Source organism: Oncorhynchus mykiss, chromosome 9 (assembly GCF_057628025.1).
Source record: "Oncorhynchus mykiss isolate SJ-2025 chromosome 9, ASM5762802v1, whole genome shotgun sequence".
NCBI classification, from domain to species: domain Eukaryota; kingdom Metazoa; phylum Chordata; class Actinopteri; order Salmoniformes; family Salmonidae; genus Oncorhynchus; species Oncorhynchus mykiss.
This window is the reverse complement of record NC_143030.1, coordinates 83,629,191-83,652,782: the sequence shown is the minus strand read 5'-3', so window position 1 is coordinate 83,652,782 and position 23,592 is coordinate 83,629,191. Positions and strand designations below refer to the sequence as shown.

Below are 23,592 nucleotides of genomic sequence, written 5' to 3'. Positions count from 1 at the left end.
GGCTGGTGGGGCTGGTGGAGCTGGTGGGGCTGGTGGATCTCGTGGGGCTGGTGGGGCTGGTGAAGACTGATGGGGCTGGTGGGGCTGGCAGGGTTGGTGGTGCTGGTGCAGTATGGTGGGGTTGGTGCAGGCTGGTGGGGCAGGTGCAGGTTGGTGGGGCTGGTGGGGCTGCTGGGGCTGGTGGAGACTGGTGGGGCTGGTGGGGCTTGTGCAGGCTGGTGGGGCTGGTGGGGCTGGTGGAGCTGGTGGGGCTGGTGGATCTGGTGGGGCTGGCAGGGTTGGTGGTGCTGGTGCAGTCTGGTGTGGTTGGTGCAGGTTGGTGGGGCTGGTGGGGCTGGTGCAGACTGGTGGGGCTGGTGCAGGCTGGTAGGGCTGTTGTGCCTGGTAGGGTTGGTGGGGCTGGTGCAGTCTGGTGGGGATGGTGCAGGCTGGATGGACTGGTGCAGGCTGGTGGGGCTGGTAGGGCTGTTGTGTCTGGTAGGGTTGGTGGGGCTGGTGCATTCTGGTGGGGCTGGTGCAGACTGGTGGGGCTGGTGCAGGCTGGTGGGGCTGGTCCGGGCTGGTGCAGGCTGGTGGGGCTGGTCCAGGCTGGTGGGGCTGTTGTGCCTGGTAGGGTTGGTGGGGCTTGTGGGGCTGGTGGAGCTGGTGGGGCTGGTGCAGACTGGCGGGGCTGGTGGGGCTGGGTGGGGCTGGTGCAGGCTGGTGGGGCTTGTGGAACTTGTGGGGCTGGTGCAGACTGGCGGGGCTGGTGGGACTGGTGGGACTGGTGGGACTGGTGGGGCTGGTGGGGCTGGTTTAGAATTGTGGGGCTTGTGGGGCTGGTGGAGACTGGTGGGGCTGGTGAGGCTGGTGGAGACTGGTGGGGCTTGTGGGGATTGTGGGGCTGGTGGGGCTGGTTCAGATTGGCAGTGCTGGTGGGACTGGTAGGACTGGTGGGGCTGGTTTAGAATTGTGGGGCTTGTGGGGCTGGTGGGGCTGGTGGGGCTGTTGGAGACTGGTGGTGCTGGTGGGGCTGGTGGAGCTGGTGGGGCTGGTGGGCTGGTGAGGCTGGTGGAGACTGGTGGGGCTTGTGGTGCTGGTTTAGAATTGTGGGGCTTGTGGGGCTGGTGGGGCTGGTGGGGCTGTTGGAGATTGGTGGTGCTGGTGGGGCTGGTGGAGCTGGTGGGGCTGGTGGGGCTTGTGGAACTTGTGGGGCTGGTGCAGACTGGCGGGGCTGGTGGGACTGGTGGGACTGGTGGGGCTGGTGGGGCTGGTTTAGAATTGTGGGGCTTGTGGGGCTGGTGGAGACTGGTGGGGCTGGTGAGGCTGGTGGAGACTGGTGGGGCTTGTGGGGCTGGTTTAGAATTGTGGGGCTTGTGGGGCTGGTGGGGCTGGTGGGGCTGTTGGAGACTGGTGGTGCTGGTAGGGCTGGTGGAGCTGGTGGGGCTGGTGGGGCTTGTGGAACTTGTGGGGCTGGTGCAGACTGGCGGGGCTGGTGGGACTGGTGGGACTGGTGGGGCTGGTGGGACTGGTGGGACTGGTGGGGCTGGTGGGGCTGGTTTAGAATTGTGGGGCTTGTGGGGCTGGTGGAGACTGGTGGGGCTGGTGAGGCTGGTGGAGACTGGTGGGGCTTGTGGGGCTGGTTTAGAATTGTGGGGCTTGTGGGGCTGGTGGGGCTGGTGGAGCTGGTGGGGCTGGTGGGGCTTGTGGAACTTGTGGGGCTGGTGCAGACTGGCGGGGCTGGTGGGACTGGTGGGACTGGTGGGGCTGGTGGGGCTGGTTTAGAATTGTGAGGCTTGTGGGGCTGGTGGAGACTGGTGGGGCTGGTGAGGCTGGTGGAGACTGGTGGGGATTGTGGGGCTGGTGGGGCTGGTGCAGATTGGCGGGGCTGGTGGGACTGGTGGGACTGGTGGGGCTGGTTTAGAATTGTGGGGCTTGTGGGGCTGGTGGGGCTGGTGGGGCTGTTGGAGACTGGTGGTGCTGGTGGGGCTGGTGGAGCTGGTGGGGCTGGTGGGGCTTGTGCAGGCTGGTGGGGCTGGTGGGGCTGGTGGGGCTGGTGGAGCTGGTGGGGCTGGTGGGGCTGGTGGAGACTGGTGGGGCTTGTGGGGACTGGTGGGGCTGTTGGAGACCGGTGGGGCTGGTGGGGCTGGCAGGGTTGGTGGGGCTGGTGCAGTCTGGTGGGGCTGGTGCAGGCTGGTGCAGACTGGTGGGGCTGGTGGGGACTGAGTGGCTGGTGGGGCTTGTGGTGACTGGTGGGGCTTTTGGAGACTGGTGGGGCTGGTTGAGACTGGTGGGGCTGGTGGAGACTGATGGGGCTGGTGAGGCTGGTGGAGACTGGTGGGGCTTGTTGGCATTGTGGGGCTGGTGGGGCTGGTGGGGCTGTTGGAGACTGGTGGTGCTGGTGGGGCTGGTGGGGCTTGTGCAGGCTGGTGGGGCTGGTGGGGCTGGTGGGGCTGGTGGAGCTGGTGGGGCTGGTGGGGCTGGTGGAGACTGGTGGGGCTTGTGGGGACTGGTGGGGCTGTTGGAGACCGGTGGGGCTGGTGGGGCTGGCAGGGTTGGTGGGGCTGGTGCAGTCTGGTGGGGCTGGTGCAGGCTGGTGCAGACTGGTGGGGCTGGTGGGGACTGAGTGGCTGGTGGGGCTTGTGGTGACTGGTGGGGCTTGTGGAGACTGGTGGGGCTGGTTGAGACTGGTGGGGCTGGTGGAGACTGATGGGGCTGGTGAGGCTGGTGGAGACTGGTGGGGCTTGTTGGCATTGTGGGGCTGGTGGGGCTGGTGGAGACTGGTGGGACTGGTGGGGCTGGTGGGGCTGGTGCAGGCTGGTGCAGACTGTTGGGGCTGGTGGGGACTGGTGGGGCTGGTGGGGCTTGTGGTGACTGGTGGGGCTTGTGAAGACTGGTGGGGCTGGTGAGGCTGGTGGAGACTGGTGGGGCTTGTGGGGATTGTGGGAATGGTGGAGACTGGTGGGGCTGGTGGGGACTGGTGGGGCTGTTGGAGACTGGTGGAACTGGTGGGGCTGGCAGGGTTGGTGGGGCTGGTGCATTCTGGTGGGGCTGGTGCAGGCTGGTGGGGCTGGTGCAGGTTGGTGGGCTGGTGCAGGCTGGTGGGGCTTGTGCAGGCTGGTGGGGCTGGTGCAGGCTGGTAGGGCTGTTGTGCCTGGTAGGGTTGGTGGGGCTGGTGCAGGCTGGTGGGGCTGGTGCACACTGGTGTGGCTTGTGCAGGCTGGCAGGGTTGGTGGGGCTGGTGCAGGCTGGTGGGGCTGGTGGGGCTGGTGGATCTTGTGGGGCTGGTGGGGCTGGTGCAGGCTGGTGGGGCTGGTGCAGGCTGGTAGGGCTGTTGTGCCTGGTAGGGTTGTTGGGGCTGGTGCAGTCTGGTGGGGATGGTGCAGGCTGGATGGACTGGTGCAGGCTGGTGGGGCTGGTAGGGCTGTTGTGCCTGGTAGGGTTGGTGGGGCTGGTGCATTCTGGTGGGGCTGGTGCAGGATTGGGGAACTTTTGGGGCTGGTGCAGACTGGCGGGGCTGGTGGGACTGGTGGGGCTGGTGGGGCTGGTGGGGCTGGTGCAGACTGGCGGGGCTGGTGGGACTGGTGGGACTGGTGGGGCTGGTGGGGCTGGTTTAGAATTGTGGGGCTTGTGGGGCTGGTGGAGACTGGCGGGGCTGGTGGGGCTGGGTGGGGCTGGTACAGGCTGGTGGGGCTTGTGGAACTTGTGGGGCTGGTGCAGACTGGCGGGGCTGGTGGGACTGGTGGGACTGGTGGGGCTGGTGGGGCTGGTTTAGAATTGTGGGGCTTGTGGGGCTGGTGGAGACTGGTGGGGCTGGTGAGGCTGGTGGAGACTGGTGGGGCTTGTGGGGCTGGTTTAGAATTGTGGGGCTTGTGGGGCTGGTGGGGCTCTTGGAGACTGGTGGTGCTGGTGGGGCTGGTGGGGCTTGTGGAACTTGTGGGGCTGGTGCAGACTGGCGGGGCTGGTGGGACTGGTGGGACTGGTGGGGCTGGTGGGGCTGGTTTAGAATTGTGGGGCTTGTGGGGCTGGTGGAGACTGGTGGGGCAGGTGAGGCTGGTGGAGACTGGTGGGGCTTGTGGGGATTGTGGGGCTGGTGGGGCTGGTGCAGATTGGCGGGGCTGGTGGGACTGGTGGGGCTGGTTTAGAATTGTGGGGCTTGTGGGGCTGGTGGGGCTGTTGGAGACTGTTGGTGCTGGTGGGGCTGGTGGAGCTGGTGGGGCTGGTGGGGCTTGTGCAGGCTGGTGGGGCTGGTGGGGCTGGTGGGGCTGGTGGAGCTGGTGGGGCTGGTGGGGCTGGTGGAGACTGGTGGGGCTGGTGGGGACTGGTGGGGCTGTTGGAGACCGGTGGGGCTGGTGGGGCTGGCAGGGTTGGTGGGGCTGGTGCAGTCTGGTGGGGCTGGTGCAGGCTGGTGCAGACTGGTGGGGCTGGTGGGGACTGAGTGGCTGGTGGGGCTTGTGGTGACTGGTGGGGCTTGTGGAGACTGGTGGGGCTGGTTGAGACTGGTGGGGCTGGTGGAGACTGATGGGGCTGGTGAGGCTGGTGGAGATTGGTGGGGCTTGTTGGCATTGTGGGGCTGGTGGGGCTGGTGGAGACTGGTGGGACTGGTGGGGCTGGTGGGGCTGGCAGGGTTGGTGGGGCTGGTGCAGGCTGGTGCAGACTGTTGGGGCTGGTGGGGACTGGTGGGGCTGGTGGGGCTTGTGGTTACTGGTGGGGCTTGTGGAGACTTTTGTGGCTGGTGAGGCTGGTGGAGACTGGTGGGGCTTGTGGGGATTGTGGGGCTGGTGGAGACTGGTGGGGCTGGTGGGGCTGGTGGGGCTGGCAGGGTTGGTGGGGCTGGTGCAGGCTGGTGGGGCTGGTGCAGGTTGGTGGGGCTGGTGCAGGCTGGTGGTGCTGGTGCATGCTATTGGGGCTGGTGCAGGCTTGTAGGGCTGTTGTGCCTGGTAGGGTTGGTGGGGCTGGTGCAGTCTGGTGGGGCTGGTGCAGGCTGGTGGGGCTGGTGCACACTGGTGTGGCTTGTGCAGGCTGGCAGGGTTGGTGGGGCTGGTGCAGGCTGGTGGGGCTGGTGGGGCCGGTGGATCTTGTGGGGCTGGTGCAGGCTGGTGGAGGCTGGTGGGGCTCGTGGAGACTGGTGGGGATGGTGGGGACTGGTGGGGCTGTTGGAGACTGGTGGGGCTGGTGGGGCTGGCAGGGTTGGTGGGGCTGGTGCAGTCTGGTGGGGCTGGTGCAGGCTGGTGGGGCTGGTGCAGGCTGGTGGGACTGGTGCAGGCTGGTAGGGCTGTTGTGCCTGGTAGGGTTGGTGGGGCTGGTGCAGTCTGGTGTGGCTGGTGCAGGCTGGTGGGGCTGGTGCAGGCTGGTAGGGCTGTTGTGCCTGGTAGGGTTGGTGGGGCTGGTGCAGTCTGGTGGGGCTGGTGCAGGCTGGTGGGGCTGGTGCAGACTGGTGTGGCTTGTGCAGGCTGGCAGGGTTGGTGGGGCTGGTGCAGGCTGGTGGGGCTGGTGGGGCTGGTGGGGCTTGTGGAGCTTGTGGGGCTGGTGGAGCTGGTGGGGCTGGTGCAGGCTTTTGGGGCTGGTGCAGGCTGGTGGGGCCGGTGTGCCTGGTAGGGTTGGTGGGGCTGGTGCAGTCTGGTGGGGCTGGTGCAGGCTGGTGGGGCTGGTGCAGGCTGGTGGGACTGGTGCAGGCTGGTAGGGCTGTTGTGCCTGGTAGGGTTGGTGGGGCTGGTGCAGTCTGGTGTGGCTGGTGCAGGCTGGTGGGGCTGGTGCAGGCTGGTAGGGCTGTTGTGCCTGGTAGGGTTGGTGGGGCTGGTGCAGTCTGGTGGGGCTGGTGCAGGCTGGTGGGGCTGGTGCAGACTGGTGTGGCTTGTGCAGGCTGGCAGGGTTGGTGGGGCTGGTGCAGGCTGGTGGGGCTGGTGGGGCTGGTGGGGCTTGTGGAGCTTGTGGGGCTGGTGGAGCTGGTGGGGCTGGTGCAGGCTTTTGGGGCTGGTGCAGGCTGGTGGGGCCGGTGTGCCTGGTAGGGTTGGTGGGGCTGGTGCAGTCTGGTGGGGCTGGTGCAGGCTGGTGGGGCTGGTGCAGACTGGTGTGGCTTGTGCAGGCTGGCAGGGTTGGTGGGGCTGGTGCAGGCTCGTGGGGCTGGTGGGGCTGGTGGATCTTGTGGGGCTTGTGGAGCTGATGGGGCTGGTGGGGCTGGTGGAGCTGGTGGGGCTGGTGCAGGCTGGTGGAGGCTGGTGGGGCTCGTGGAGACTGGTGGGGATGGTGGGGACTGGTGGGGCTGTTGGAGACTGGTGGGGCTGGCAGGGTTGGTGGGGCTGGTGCAGTCTGGTGTGGCTGGTGCAGGCTGGTGGGGCTGGTGCAGGCTGGTGGGGCTGGTGCAGGCTGGTAGGGCTGTTGTGCCTGGTAGGGTTGGTGGGGCTGGTGCAGTCTGGTGAGGCTGGTGCAGGCTGGTGGGGCTGGTGCAGACTGGTGTGGCTTGTGCAGGCTGGCAGGGTTGGTGGGGCTGGTGCAGGCTGGTGGGTCTGGTGGGGCTGGTGGGGCTGGTGGGGCTGGTGGGGCTTGTGGAGCTTGTGGGGTTGGTGGAGCTGGTGGGGATGGTGGAGGCTTGTGGGGCTCGTGGAGACTGGTGGGGATGGTGGGGACTGGTGGGGCTGCTGGAGACTGGTGGGGTTGGTGGGGCTGGTGCAGGCTGGTAGGGCTGTTGTGCCTGGTAGGGTTGGTGGGGCTGGTGCAGTTTGGTGGGGCTGGTGCAGGCTGGTGGGGCTGGTGCAGGCTGGTTGGGCTTGTGCAGGCTGGTAGGGCTGTTGTGCCTGGTAGGGTTGGTGGGGCTGGTGCAGTCTGGTGTGGCTGGTGCAGGCTTTTGGGGCTGGTGCAGGCTGGTGGGGCTGGTGCAGGCTGGTAGGGCTGTTGTGCCTGGTAGGGTTGGTGGGGCTGGTGCAGTCTGGTGGGGCTGGTGGGGTTTGGGATCCTACAGCGACCACGGTGAAAGGAACATATTCTAGACTCATTGACGTGATGATTCTAGATTAGCCCTGACTCATTTACGTGATGATTCTAGATTAGCCCTGACTCATTGACGTGACGATTCTAGATTAGCCCTGACTCATTGACGTGATGATTCTAGATTAGCCCTGACTCATTTACGTGATGATTCTAGATTAGCCTTGACTCATTGACGTGATGATTCTAGATTAGCCCTGACTCATTGACGTGACGATTCTAGATTAGCCCTGACTCATTGACGTGATGACATAGTTGTACCCCTTCACGATGACCTCAGCATAAAACTAGGCCAAGGAGGAAGAGAAGAACTGATCTAGAAAATACAGAAGTAGCAAAAACGAGAGACAGAGATGTTTGATGAGATTTGTGGAAGTAATGACGTCTTTAAGCTATTAACAAATGATGTATCTGTTTATCTCTGCTCCTGTTCTCTCTCCAGGCGTATCTCAGGGAACCGGTTAAGGTACATCTCTGGCCTCGCTCTCCATGGTCTACACAATCTCAAAGTGTTGTAAGTACACACACACACACACACACACACACGCACACACACACACACACACCAACTGAGCTGTCTGTTATTATCCCTGCTAACTGAGCTGTCTGTTATTATCCCTGCTAACTGAGCTGTCTGTTATTATCCCTGCTAACTGAGCTGTCACTGTTATTATCCCTGCTAACTGAGCTGTCTGTTATTATCCCTGCTAACTGAGCTGTCTGTTATTATCCCTGCTAACTAAGCTGTCTGTTATTATCCCTGCTAACTGAGCTGTCTGTTATTATCCCTGCTAACTGAGCTGTCTGTTATTATCCCTGCTAACTGAGATGTCTGTTATTATCCCTGCTAACTGAGATGTCACTGTTATTTTCCCTGCTAACTAAGCTGTCTGTTATTAGCCCTGCTAACTGAGATGTCTGTTATTATCCCTGCTAACTGGAAGGTCTGTTATTATCCCTGCTAAATGAGCTGTCTTTTATTATCCCTGCTAACTGAGCTGTCTGTTATTATCCCTGCTAACTGAGCTGTCTGTTATTATCCCTGCTAACTGAGCTGTCTGTTATTATCCCTGCTACCTGAGCTGTCTGTTATTATCCCTGCTAACTGAGCTGTCTGTTATTATCCCTGCTAACTGGGCTGTCACTGTTATTATCCCTGCTAACTGAGCTGTCTGTTATTATCCCTGCTAACTGAGCTGTCTGTTATTATCCCTGCTAACTGGGCTGTCACTGTTATTATCCCTGCTAACTGAGCTGTCTGTTATTATCCCTGCTAACTGAGCTGTCTGTTATTATCCCTGCTAACTGGGCTGTCACTGTTATTATCCCTGCTAACTGAGCTGTCTGTTATTATCCCTGCTAACTGGGCTGTCACTGTTATTATCCCTGCTAACTGGGCTGTCACTGTTATTATCCCTGCTAACTGAGCTGTCTGTTATTATCCCTGCTAACTGAGCTGTCTGTTATTATCCCTGCTAACTGAGCTGTCTGTTATTATCCCTGCTAACTGAGCTGTCTGTTATTATCCCTGCTAACTGAGCTGTCTGTTATTATCCCTGCTAACTGAGCTGTCTGTTATTATCCCTGCTAACTGAGCTGTCTGTTATTATCCCTGCTAACTGAGCTGTCTGTTATTATCCCTGCTAACTGAGCTGTCTGTTATTATCCCTGCTAACTGAGCTGTCTGTTATTATCCCTGCTAACTGAGCTGTCTGTTATTATCCCTGATAACTGAGCTGGGATATCATCACTAGAGTTAAAAATATATATATATTCACCACTGAGGTAATTCTGTTTTGATTAACTCCAAAATAAATAAAAAGTGAGAAGCTGTAAGCTATGGAAGGGTTGGATGGGCTGATATACAGGTCTTTGGCTGGTTTGGTCTGTTAGAGGCTGGTTGGGTCTATTTGGTGCTGGTTGGGTCTGTTAGAGGTGGTTGGGTCTGTTAGAGGCTGTTTGGGTCTGTTAGAGGCTGGTTGGGGCTGTTAGTGGTGGTTGGGTCTGTTAGTGGCTGGTTGGGTCTGTTAGTGGTGGTTGGGTCTGTTAGAGAATGGTTGGGTCTGTTTGGGGCTGGTTGGGTCTGTTAGTGGTGGTTGGGTCTGTTAGAGGCTGGTTGGGTCTGTTAGAGGCTGGTTGGGTCTGTTAGTGGTGGTTGGGTCTGTTAGAGGCTGGTTGGGTCTGTTAGAGACTGGTTGGGTCTGTTAGTGGTGGTTGGGTCTGTTTGGGGCTGGTTGGGTCTGTTAGGGGCTGGCTGGGTCTGTTTGGGGCTGGTTGGGTCTGTTAGTGGCTGGTTGGGGCTGTTTGGGGCTGTTAGGGGCTGGCTGGGTCTGTTTGGGGCTGGTTGGGTCTGTTAGTGGCTGGTTGGGTCTATTTGGGGATGGTTGGGTCTGTTAGGCTGGTTGGATGTGTTAGAGGCTGGTTGGGTCTGTTTGGGGCTGGTTGGGTCTTTTAGAGGCTGGTTGGGTCTGTTAGAGGCTGGTTGGGTCTGTTAGAGGCTGGTTGGGTCTGTTAGGGGCTGGTTGGGTCTGTTAGAGGCTGGTTGGGTCTGTCAGGGGCTGGTTGAGTGTGTTAGAGGCTGGTTGGGGCTGTTAGAGGGGGCTGGTTGGGTCTGTTAGAGGGGGCTGGTTGGGTCTGTTAGAGGGGGCTGGTTGGGTCTGTTAGAGGGGGCTGGTTGGGTCTGTTAGAGGGGGCTGGTTGGGTCTGTTAGACGGGGCTGGTTGGGTCTGTTAGAGGGAGCTGGTTGGGTCTGTTAGTGGCTGGTTGGGTCTGTTAGTGGCTGGTTGTGTCTGTTAGAGGCTGGTTGGGTCTGTTAGAGGCTGGTTGGGTCTGTTTGGGGCTGGTTGGGTCTGTTAGAGGCTGGTTGGGTCTGTTTGGGGCTGGTTGGGTCTGTTTGGGGCTGGTTGGGTCTGTTAGAGGCTGGTTGGGTCTGTTAGAGGCTGGTTGGGTCTTTTAGTAGCTGGTTGGGTCTGTTAGTGGCTGGTTGGATCTGTTAGAGGCTGGTTGGGTCTGTTTGGGTCTGTTTGGGTCTGTTAGAGGCTGGTTGGGTCTGTTAGTGGCTGGTTGGGTCTGTTAGAGGCTGGTTGGGTCTGTTAGAGGCTGGTTGGGTCTGTTAGGGGCTGGTTGGGTCTGTTAGTGGCTGGTTGGGTCTTTTAGAGGCTGGTTGGGTCTGTTAGAGGCTGGTTGGTTCTGTTAGTGGCTGGTTGGGTCTGTTAGGGGCTGGTTGGGTCTGTTTGAGGCTGTTTGGGTCTGTTAGAGGGGGCTGGTTGGGTCTGTTAGGGGCTGGTTGGGTCTGTTAGAGGCTGGTTGGGTCTGTTAATGGCTGGTTGGGTCTGTTAGTGGCTGGTTGGTTATGTTAAAGGCTGGTTGGGTCTGTTAGTGGCTGGTTGGGTCTGTTAGAGGCTGGTTGGGTCTGTTAGAGACTGGTTGGGTCTGTTAGAAGCTGGTTGGGCTTTTAGAGGCTGGTTGGGTCTGTTAGAGGCTGGTTGGGTCTGTTAGAGGCTGGTTGGGTCTGTCAGGGGCTGGTTGGGTGTGTTAGTGGCTGGTTGGGTCTGTTAGAGGGGGCTGGTTGGGTCTGTTAGAGGGGGCTGGTTGGGTCTGTTAGGGGCTGGTTGGGTCTGTTAGAGGGGCTGGATGGGTCTGTTAGAGGGGGCTGGTTGGGTCTGTTAGTGGCTGGTTGGGTCTGTTAGAGGCTGGTTGGGTCTTTTAGAGGCTGGTTGGGTCTGTTAGAGGCTGGTTGGGTCTGTTAGAGACTGGTTGGGTTTGTTAGGGGCTGGTTGGGTCTGTCAGGGGCTGGTTGGGTGTGTTAGAGGCTGGTTGGGTCTGTTACAGGGGGCTGGTTGGGTCTGTTAGGGGCTGGTTGGGTCTGTTACAGGGGGCTGGTTGGGTCTGTTAGGGGCTGGTTGGGTCTGTTAGAGGGGGCTGGTTGGGTCTGTTAGAGGGGGCTGGTTGGGTCTGTTAGAGGGGGCTGGTTGGGTCTGTTAGAGGGGGCAGGTTGGGTCTGTTAGAGGGGGCTGGTTGGGTCTGTTAGAGGGGGCTGGTTGGGTCTGTTAGAGGGGGCTGGTTGGGTCTGTTAGACGGGGCTGGTTGGGTCTGTTAGAGGGAGCTGGTTGGGTCTGTTAGTGGCTGGTTGGGTCTGTTAGTGGCTGGTTGTGTCTGTTAGAGACTGGTTGGGTCTGTTAGAGGCTGGTTGGGTCTGTTTGGGGCTGGTTGGGTCTGTTAGAGGCTGGTTGGGTCTGTTTGGGGCTGGTTGGGGCTGGTTGGGTCTGTTAGAGGCTGGTTGGGTCTGTTAGAGACTGGTTGGGTCTTTTAGTGGCTGGTTGGATCTGTTAGAGGCTGGTTGGGTCTGTTTGGGGCTGGTTGGGTCTGTTAGAAGCTGGTTGGGTCTGTTAGTGGCTGGTTGGGTCTGTTAGAGGCTGGTTGGGTCTGTTAGAGGCTGGTTGGGTCTGTTAGGGGCTGGTTGGGTCTGTTAGTGGCTGGTTGGGTCTTTTAGAGGATGGTTGGGTCTGTTAGAGGCTGGTTGGTTCTGTTAGTGGCTGGTTGGGTCTGTTAGGGGCTGGTTGGGTCTGTTTGAGGCTGTTTGGGTCTGTTAGAGGGGGCTGGTTGGGTCTGTTATGGGCTGGTTGGGTCTGTTAGAGGCTGGTTGGGTCTGTTAATGGCTGGTTGGGTCTGTTAGTGGCTGGTTGGTTATGTAAAAGGCTGGTTGGGTCTGTTAGTGGCTGGTTGGGTCTGTTAGAGGCTGGTTGGGTCTGTTAGAGACTGGTTGGGTCTGTTAGAGGCTGGTTGGGCTTTTAGAGGCTGGTTGGGTCTGTTAGAGGCTGGTTGGGTCTGTTAGGGGCTGGTTGGGTCTGTCAGGGGCTGGTTGGGTCTGTCAGGGGCTGGTTGGGTGTGTTAGTGGCTGGTTGGGTCTGTTAGAGGGGGCTGGTTGGGTCTGTTAGAGGGGGCTGGTTGGGTCTGTTAGGGGCTGGTTGGGTCTGTTAGAGGGGGCTGGTTGGGTCTGTTAGTGGCTGGTTGGGTTTGGGGCTGGTTGGGTCTGTTAGTGGCGAGTTGGGTCTGTTACTCTAACATATATGCTGGTTGGCATATCAAGAAGCTGATTTAACAGCATGATCATTACACAGGTGCACTTTCTACTGGGGTCAATAAAAGGCCACTGTAAAATTTGCAGTTTTGTTATACAACACAATTCCACAGATGTCTCAAGTTTTGAGGGAGCGTGCAATTGGCAAGCTGACTGCAGGAATGTTGCCAGATAATTTTATGTTCATTTCTCTACCATGAGCCACGTCCAACGTTGCTTTAGAGAACTTGTCACAACCGCAGACCAAGTGTAAACACGCCAGCCCAGGACCTCCACTTCCGGCTTCTTCACCTGTGGGATCGTCTGAGACCAGCCACCCGGACAGCTGATGAAACTGGGGGTTTTCTGCACAAACTGTCAGAAACCATCTCAGGGAAGCTCATCTGCGTGCTCGTCGTCTTGACCTGACTGCAGTTCGGCGTTGTAACCGACTTCAGTGGGAAAATGCTCACCTTCGATGGCCACTGGTACGCTGGAGAAGTGAGCTCTTCATGGATGAATGCCGTTTTCAACTGTACCGGACAGATGGCGTCTTGTGGGTGAGGGGTTTACTGATGTCAACGTCGTGGTGGCGGTGGGGTTATGGTATGGGCAGGCATTATCTACGGACAACAAAATCCAATCTGAATGCACAGAGATACCTTCAAAATCAAATCAAATTGTATTAGTCTAATGCGCCAAATACCTTACAGTGAAACGCCTACTTACGAGCCCCTAACCAACAATTCAGTAAAAAAAAATATGACTAAGAATAAGAAATAAAAGTAACAAGTAATTAAAGAGCAGTAGTAAAATAACAATAGCGAGTCTATATACAGGGTATTACGGTACAGAGTCAATGTGGAGGCTATATACAGGGTATTACGGTACAGAGTCAATGTGGAGGCTATATACAGGGTATTACGGTACAGAGTCAATGTGGAGGCTATATACAGGGTATTACGGTACAGAGTCAATGTGGAGGCTATATACAGGGTATTACGGTACAGAGTCAATGTGGAGGCTATATACAGGGTATTACGGTACAGAGTCAATGTGGAGGCTATATACAGGGTATTACGGTACAGAGTCAATGTGGAGGCTATATACAGGGTATTACGGTACAGAGTCAATGTGGAGGCTATATACAGGGGGTACCGGTACAGAGTCAATGTGGAGACTATATACAGGGTATTACGGTACAGAGTCAATGTGGAGGCTATATACAGGGGGTACCGGTACAGAGTCAATGTGCGGAGGGCACCGGTTAGTTGAGGTAATATGTATAAGGAAGAGTTATTACAGTGACTATAGATGATAACAACAGAGAGTAGCAGCGGTGTAAAAGGGGGCAATGCAAATAGTCTGGGTAGACATTTGATTAGGTGTTCAGGAGTTTTATGGCTTGGGGGTAGAAGCTGTTTAGAAGCCTCTTGGACCTAGACTTGGCGCTTGATGAGATCCTTAGGAACATTGTCTTGCCCTTCATCTGCCCCATCACCTCATGTTGCAGAATGATAATGCAGGGCCCCGTGTCACAAGGATCTGTACACAATTCCTGGAAGCTGAAAATGTCCCAGTTCTTCCATGGCCTGCATACTCACCAGACATGTCACCCATTGAGCATGTTTGGGATGCTCTGGGTTGACTTGTATGACAGCGTGTTTCTAAACCGGAACGGTTGTTGCTAACGTGCGCTAATGTGACTAGAATGACATTGTAAACAACAGCAAACTTTCTGGGACATAGACATGTCTTATATGGGCAGAAAGGTCTTAAATTATTGTTCATCTAACTGCACTGTCCAATTTACCGTAGCTTTAACAGTGAGAAAATACCATGCTATTGTGTGAGGAGAGCGCACAACAACAACACACTTTTATCATGGCAACTGGTTTGATACATTCACCTCTGAAGGTAAATGATGTACTTACGTTCAGTAATCTGGCTCTGATCTGTCATCCTGACGGTCCCAGAGATAAAAATGTAGTGTAGTTTTGTTTGTATTATCTTTTACCAGATCTAATGTGTTATATTCTCCTACATTCCTTTCACATTTCCACAAACTTCAAAGTGTTTCCTTTCAAATGGTACCAAGAATATGTATATCCTTGCGTCAGGTCCTGAGGTACAGGCAGTTAGATTTGGGTATGTAACTTTATGATGCATATCTGTATTCCCAGTCATGTGACATCTTTAGATTAGGGCAAAATGAATTTATTCAAATGGACTGATTTCCTCATATGAACTGTAACTCAGTAGATGTGTAACTCTGTGTCGTTGTATCTGTCGAACTGCTTTGCTTTATCTTGGCCAAGTCGCAATTGTAAATGAGAACTTGTTCTCAACTTGCCAACCTGGTTAAATAAAGGTGTTCTCAACTTGCCAACCTGGTTAAATAAAGGTGTTCTCAACTTGCCTACCTGGTTAAATAAAGGTGAAATAAAAAAAATAAAAATAAAAAGATACTAATGTTGTTGTCTGGTTCACAGGATGCTTCAGAATAATCAGCTGGAAAGACTTCCCAATGACATTCCATGGAATCTACCCAACCTGCTGTCTCTGTGAGTAACACACACACACGCACGCACGTGCACACACGCACGCGCACACACACACACACACACACACACACACAGACACACTCCTAACCTGGTGTGTTTTATGTGTGTGTGAGGCAGCGACAGTAAAGACGTAATCTATCTTTACCTCTAGACGAATAAATACTAAATACTAATAAATACTAAATACTAATAAATACTAAATACTAATAAATACTAAACACTAATAAATACTAAATATGAATAAACACTAAATACTAATAAATACTAAATACTAATAAATATTAAATATTAATAAATACTAAATACAAATAAATACTAAATACTAATAAATACTAAACACTAATAAATACTAAATATTAATAAACACTAAATACTAATAAATACTAAATACTAATAAATACTAAATACTAATGAATACTAAATGCTAATAAATACTGAACACTAAGAAATACTAAACACTAAGAAATACTAAATACGAATAAATACTAAATACTAATACATACTAAAAACAAATAAATACTAAATACTAATACATACTAAATACTACTAAATTCTAAACACTAAGAAATACTAAATACTAATAAATACTAAACACTAAGAAATACTAAACACTAAGAAATACTAAACACTAATAAATACTAAATACAACTAAATACTAAACACTAATAAATACTAAACACTAATAAATACTATTTCTACAATGACTTTCATAAAGTTTTACCTCTGGACTAATAAATACTAAACACTAATGCATATTAAATACTAATATATACTAAATATTAATAAATACTAAACACTAAAAATACTAAACACTAATAAATATTATTTCTACAATGACTTTCATAAAGTTTTACCTCTGGACTAATAAATACTAAACACTAAGAAATACGAAATACTAACAAATACTAAATACTAATAAATACTAAATATGAATAAACACTAAATACTAATAAATACTAAATACTAATAAATATTAAATATTAATAAATACTAAATACAAATAAATACTAAATACTAATAAATACTAAACACTAATAAATACTAAATATTAATAAACACTAAATACTAATAAATACTAAACACTAAAAATACTAAACACTAATAAATATTATTTCTACAATGACTTTCATAAAGTTTTACCTCTGGACTAATAAATACTAAACACTAAGAAATACGAAATACTAACAAATACTAAATACTAATAAATACTAAATATGAATAAACACTAAATACTAATAAATACTAAATACTAATAAATATTAAATATTAATAAATACTAAATACAAATAAATACTAAATACTAATAAATACTAAACACTAATAAATACTAAATATTAATAAACACTAAATACTAATAAATACTAAATACTAATAAATACTAAACACTAAGAAATATGAAATACTAACAAATACTAAATACTAATACATACTAAATACTAATACATACTAAATACTAATACATACTACATACTAATACATACTAAATACTAAGAAATACTAAGACATACTAAATACTAAGAAATGCTAAATACTAAGAAATACTAAATACTAAGACATACTAAAAACGAATAAATACTAATGCATACTAAATACTAAGAAATACTAAATGCTAACACATACTAAAAACGAATAAATACGAATAACTACTAAATACTAAACACTAATAATACTAAACACAAATAAATACTATTTCTACAATGACTTTCATAAAGTTTTACCTTTGGACTAATAAATACTAAATACTAATACATACTAAATACTAATAAATACTACTGCTACAACGACTTTCATGAAGTTTATAAAGCCCCTTTTGCATCAGCAGATGTCACAAAGTTCTTATACAGAAACCCAGCCTAAAACCCCAAACAGCAAGCAATGCAGATGTAGAAGCACTGTGGCTAGTTAAAACTCCATAGAAAGGCTGGAACCTAGGAAGAAACCTAGAGAGGAACCAGGCTCTGAGGGGTGGCCAGTCCTCTTCTGGCTGTGTCGGGTGGAGATTATAACAGTACATGGCCATTAAAGGCCAGATTGTTTTTCAAGATGTTCAAACATGCATAGATGACCAACAGGGTCAAATAATAATCCGTGTTTATAGAGGGTGAAACAGGTCAGCAGTAAATGTCAGTTGGCTTTTCATAGACGAGCATTCAGAGTTCGATACAGCAGGTGCTTTGCAGGAGTTCTTTGTAGAGATCATTGACATTAAATGACAATTAAATCAATTTTAATCCCACTTTGTAAAACAACAAAATGTGGAAAAAGTCAAGGGGTGTGAATACTTTCTGAAATCACTAAATACAGTATATGAGTAGTCTGTAAATGTCCACCAGAGCTGTTGCCAGACAATTTAATGTTTATGTCCATAAGCCGCCTCCAACGTTGTTTTAGAGAATTTGGCTGTACGTCCAACCGGCCTCACAACCACAGGCCACATCTATGGCGTTATGTGGGTGAGCGATTTGCTGTTGTAATCATTGTTAACTGAGTGCCTCATGGTGGCAGGGTTATGGTATGGGCAGGCATAAACTATAGACAATGAACACAATTGAATTTTATCAATGGCAGATTGAATGCGCAGAGATACAGTGACGAGATCCTGAGGCCCATTTTCTTTTAAAGTATCTGTGACCAACAGATGCATATCTGTATTCCCGTTCATGTTAAATCCATAGATTAGGACCTAATGAATTTATTTCAGTTGACTGATTTCCTTATGAACTGTAACTCAGTAAAACCTTTGAAATTGTTGCATGTTGCGTTTATATTTGTATTCAGTATAGTTTGTCTGAAGTCCGATATGAAATCTGTTCATGTTCACATTGTGAGTTTCAGATAGAGGTGACTGAAGCAGTTGTAAAGGCGTCCGTGTGTAGCTGGTGAGATGAGTCAGGCGCAGGACAGCCGATATGAGTAATAAAACACTTTACTCAAAACATTCAAACATGACACGTAAAAATGCACGGCCACACAACACGAACCACAATACAACAAACACTCACAAATACAGCATGTAGAACAGGGGGTTAAATAATAAACAGGTATATTGACAACGTGAAGCCAGGATGTGATCATGACAAAGACAGAACAAATGGAAAATGAAAAGTGGATCGGCGGTGGCTAGAAGGCCGGTGACGTCGACCGCCGAAACGAACAAGGAGAGGAAGTCAGTTGTACATCTGTTGGGTTCAAAGGAAGAATCAAGCCTCTTCAAGTTAATTCATTTGTCTGAACTCCGATGTGAAATCCCATTGGGATTTTTGAACGAGTTATATGAACACACAGTTAGTGTCAGAGTGGATAGGTGTTGACCAAAAGACCGCTACATTGGGATGAAATGTTTTCTTTCAGATAGAGCATGAATTCAGAGCATGTATTCAGATAGCGCATGAATTCACGAATTCAGAGCATGTGTTCAGATAGAGCATGTATTCAGACAGAGCATGTATTCAGAGTATGCATTCAGATAGAGCATTATTCAGAGTATGTATTCAGATAGAGCATTATTCAGATAGAGCATTATTCAGAGTATGTATTCAGATAGAGCATGTATTCAGATAGAGCATTATTCAGAGTATGTATTCAGATAGAGCATTATTCAGATAGAGCATTATTCAGAGTATACATTCAGATAGAGCATTATTCAGAGCATGCATTCAGACAGAGCATTATTCAGAGCATACATTCAGACAGAGCATTATTCAGAGCATGCATTCAGACAGAGCATTATTCAGAGCATGCATTCAGATAGAGCATGCATTCAGACAGAGCATTATTCAGAGCATGCATTCAGATAGAGTATACATTCAGACAGAGCATTATTCAGAGCATGTATTCAGACAGAGCATGCATTCAGACAGAGCATTATTCAGAGCATGCATTCAGATAGAGCATGCATTCAGACAGAGCATTATTCAGAGCATGCATTCAGATAGAGTATACATTCAGACAGAGCATTATTCAGAGCATGTATTCAGACAGAGCATGCATTCAGACAGAGCATTATTCAGAGCATGCATTCAGATAGAGCGTTAATTGAAATCCCCCCAGTTAATTATCTGATGTCCATAAAATGATTCAAAGAGACTCTAAATGAGGTGATAAATGAGGTGATAAATGAGGTGATAAATGAGGTGATAAATGAGGTGATAAATGAGGTGATAAATGAGGTGATAAATGAGGTGATACATGAGGTGATACATGAGGTGATACATGAGGTGATAAATGAGGTGATAAATGAGGTGATAAATGAGGTGATAAATGAGGTGATAAATGAGGTGATAAATGAGGTGATAAATGTCATCAAGATGTATTGATATGAATTCAATGACCCTTTGTTCTCCCCTCCCCTCCTCCTCTCCTCTCCTCTCCTCTCCTCTCCTCTCCTCTCCTCTCCTCTCCTCTCCTCTCCTCTCCTCTCCTCTCCAATCTCCTCTCCTCTCCTCCTCTCCAATCTCCTCTCCTCTCCAATCTCCTCACCTCACCTCTTCACCCCTCACCTCTTCTCTTCTCCCCTCCTCTCCAATCTCCTCCCCTCACCTCTTCTCCCCCCTCTCCCCTCCCCTTCTCTCCTCCAGGCGTCTGGATGCTAACCTGTTATCTGAGGTGCCTGCGCGGTCACTAGGTGGTCTTAGGTCTCTAAGACACCTGTGGTTGGATGATAACAGTTTAACAGAGATCCCTGTCTCTGCTCTGGACTCTCTGCCGGCCCTACAAGCTATGACCCTCGCTCTCAACCATATCACTCACATACCTGACCATGCATTTAGCAACCTCTCATCACTGGTCGTACTGTGAGTACCCTCTGGTTGTGTGTGTGTGTGTGTGGGGGGGGGGGGATTCATCACTGGTCGTACTGTGAGTACCCTCTGGTTGTGTGTGTGGGGGGGATTCATCACTGGTCGTACTGTGAGTACCAACTGGTTGTGTGTGTGTGGGGGGGATTCATCACTGGTCGTACTGTGAGTACCCTCTGGTTGTGTGTGTGTGTGTGTGGGGGGGGGGGGGGGGGGGGGGGTTCATCACTGGTCGTACTGTGAGTACCCTCTGGTTGTGTGTGTGGGCGGGGGGATTAGAGGGGGTTTATGCGTCTGTCTGTTATTTGACAATGTGTCTGTTGTCTTTCTGAGGTCAGTCGTGTTGAGATGTGTGTTTTAACTGTGATTGGTTGAAAAGTCTTTCCTTCGTTGTGATTGGCTGTCTTTCTGTGCATAGTCATCTCCATAACAACCAGATCCAGACGATGGGAGAGAGGTGTTTCCAAGGTTTGCTCAGTCTGGAGACACTGTGAGTAAAAAAAACAAAAAAAAACACACACACACACACACACTCAGGGGTGCGTGCTCAATCCCCTCCTGTACTCCCTGTTCACCCACGACTGCATTGCCAGGCACGACTCCAACACCATCATTACGTTTGCGACGAGACTATAGGGAGGTCAGAGACCTGGCCGGGTGGTGCCAGAATAACAACCTATCCCTCAAAGTAATCAAGACTAAGGAGATGATTGTGGACTACAGGAAAAGGAGGACCGAACACGCCCCCCAATCTCATCGACGGGGCTACAGTGGAGCAGGTTGAGAGCTTCAAGTTCCTAGGTGTCCACATCAACAACAAACTAGAATGGTCCAAACACACCAAGACAGTCATGAAGAGGGCACGACAAAACCTATTCCCCCTAAATCCTTGGAGGACCGAGCACGCCCCCAAAGGTTATACAGCTGCAACATCAAGAGCATCCTGACCGGTTGCATCACTGCCTGGTATGGCAACTGCTCGGCCTCCGACTGCAAGGCACTACAGAGAGTAATGCGTACTGCCCAGTACATCACTGGGGCTAAGCTGCCTGTCATAAAGGACCTCTACACAAGGCGGTGTCAGAGGAAGGCCCTAAAAATTGTCTAAGACCCCAGCCACCCCAGTCATAGACTGTTCTCTCTACTACCGCATGGCAAGTGGTACCAGAGCACCAAGTCTAGGTCCATGAGGCTTCTAAACAGCTTCTACCCCCAATCCATTAGACTCCTGAACAGGTAATCAAATGGCTACCAGGACTATTTGCATTGTGTGTCCCCCCCCCCCAACCCCTCTTTTACACTGCTGCTACTCTCTGTTCATCATATATGCATAGTCACTTTAACCATATCTACATGTACATACTACCGCAATCAGCCTGACTAACCGGTGTCTGTATATACCCTCTCTACTGTATATAGCCTGTCTACTGTATATAACCTCTACTGTATAGAGCCTCTCTACTGTATATAGCCTCTCTACTGTATACAGCCTCTCTACTGTATATGGCCTCTCTACTGTATGTAGCCCCTCTACTGTTATTACCTCTCTACTGTATAAAGCCTCTCTACTGTATATAGCCTCTCTATAGCCTCTCTACTGTACATAGCCTCTCTACTGTATAGAGCCTCTCTACTGTATATAGCCCCTCTACTGTATATAGCCTCTCTACTGTATATAGCCTCTACTGTATATAGCCTCTCTACTGTATATAGCCTCTCTACTGTATATAGCCTCTCTACTGTATACAGCCTCTCTACTGTTATAACCTCTATACTGTATAGAGCCTCTCTACGGTATATAGCCTCTCTATAGCCTCTCTACTGTACATAGCCTCTCTACTGTATATAGCCTCTCTACTGTATATAGCCCCTCTACTGTATAGAGCCTCTCTACTGTATATAGCCCCTCTACTGTATATAGCCTCTCTACTGTACATAGCCTCTCTACTGTACATAGCCTCTCTACTGTACATAGCCTCTCTACTGTATAGAGCCTCTCTACTGTATATAGCCCCTCTACTGTATATAGCCTCTCTACTGTATATAGCCTCTCTACTGTATATAGCCTCTCTACTGTATATAGCCTCTACTGTATATAGCCTCTCTACTGTATATAGCCTCTCTACTGTTATAACCTCTCTACTGTATAGAGCCTCTCTACGGTATATAGCCTCTCTATAGCCTCTCTACTGTATATAGCCCCTCTGCTGTATATAGCCTCTCTACTGTATATAGCCTCTCTACTGTATATAGCCTCTCTACTGTTATAACCTCTCTACTGTATAGAGCCTCTCTACGGTATATAGCCTCTCTACTGTACATAGCCTCTCTACTGTATAGAGCCTCTCTACTGTATATAGCCCCTCTACTGTATATAGCCTCTCTACTGTATATAGCCTCTACTGTATATAGCCTCTCTACTGTATATAGCCTCTCTACTGTATATAGCCTCTCTACTGTATAGAGCCCCTCTACTGTATATAGCCTCTCTACTGTATATAGCCTCTCTACTGTATAGAGCCCCTCTACTGTATATAACCTCTCTACTGTATATAGCCTCTACTGTATATAGCCTCTCTACTGTATATAGCCTCTCTACTGTATATAGCCTCTCTACTGTTATAACCTCTCTACTATATATAGCCTCTCTACTGTATATAGCCTCTCTACTGTTATAACCTCTCTACTATATATAGCCTCTCTACTGTATATAGCCTCTCTACTGTATATAGCCTCTCTACTGTTATAACCTCTCTACTGTATATAGCCTCTCTACTGTTATAACATCTCTACTGTATATAGCCTCTACTGTTATAACCTCTCTACTGTATATAGCCTCGCCACTGTATATAGCCTCTCTACTGTATATAGCTTCTACTGTATATAGCCTCTCTACTGTATATAGCCTCTATAATGTATATAGCCTCTCTACTGTATATAGCCTCTCTACTGTATATAGCCTCTCTACTGTATATAGCCTCTCTACTGTATGTAGCCTCTCTACTGTATATAGCCTCTCTACTATTATAACCTCTCTACTGTATAGAGCCTCTCTACGGTATATAGCCTCTCTATAGCCTCTCTACTGTATATAGCCCCTCTGCTGTATATAGCCTCTCTACTGTATATAGCCTCTCTACTGTATATAGCCTCTCTACTGTTATAACCTCTCTACTGTATAGAGCCTCTCTACGGTATATAGCCTCTCTACTGTACATAGCCTCTCTACTGTATAGAGCCTCTCTACTGTTATAACCTCTCTACTGTATATAGCCTCTCTACTGTATATAACCTCTCTACTGTATATAGCCTCTCTACTGTATATAGCCTCTCTACTGTTATAACCTCTCTACTGTATAGAGCCTCTCTACTGTATATAGCCTCTCTACTGTATATAGCCTCTCTACTGTATATAGCCTCTCTACTTTATATAGCCTCTCTACTGTTATAACCTCTCTACTGTATATAGCCTCTCTACTGTATATAGCCTCTCTACTGTTATAACCTCTCTACTATATATAGCCTCTCTACTGTATATAGCCTCTCTACTGTATATAGCCTCTCTACTGTTATAGCCTCTCTACTGTATATAGCCTCTCTACTGTATATAGCCTCTCTACTGTATATAGCCTCTCTACTGTATATAGCCTCTCTACTGTTATAGCCTCTCTACTGTTATAACCTCTCTACTGTATATAGCCTCTCTACTGTATATAGCCTCTCTACTATATATAGCCTCTCTACTGTATATAGCCTCTCTACTGTTATAACATCTCTACTGTATATAGCCTCTCTACTGTATATAGCCTCTCTACTGTTATAAGCTCTCTACTATATATAGCCTCTCTACTGTTATAACCTCTCTACTGTATATAGCCTCTCTACTGTATATAGTCTCTCTACTGTATATAGCCTCTCTACTGTATATAGCATCTCTACTGTATATAGCCTCTCTACTGTATTCACTGTGAGGTCTACTACACCTGTTGTATTCAGCATTTCACTGTGAGGTCTACTACACCTGTTGTATTCAGCATTTCACTGTGAGGTCTACTACACCTGTTGTAGTCAGCATTTCACTGTAAGGTCTACTACACCTGTTGGATTCAGCATTTCACTGTGAGGTCTACTACACCTGTTGTATTCAGCATTTCACTGTGAGGTCTACTACACCTGTTGTATTCAGCATTTCACTGTAAGGTCTACTACA

General features: G+C 50.0%; 1 protein-coding gene across 1 annotated transcript in view; it reads left to right on the top strand.

Annotated features, from left to right (window-relative positions):
- The window catches only part of lgr6 (leucine-rich repeat containing G protein-coupled receptor 6), a 92,751-nt gene that overhangs the window by 36,594 nt on the left and 32,565 nt on the right, over positions 1-23,592 (top strand). Inside the window, exons 3-6 of the mRNA XM_090185777.1 lie at positions 7,406-7,477; positions 14,515-14,586; positions 19,164-19,379; positions 19,801-19,872. Of these exons, the coding sequence (XP_090041903.1) occupies positions 7,406-7,477; positions 14,515-14,586; positions 19,164-19,379; positions 19,801-19,872 (432 nt within the window). The remainder of the gene's footprint in view (positions 1-7,405; positions 7,478-14,514; positions 14,587-19,163; positions 19,380-19,800; positions 19,873-23,592) is intronic.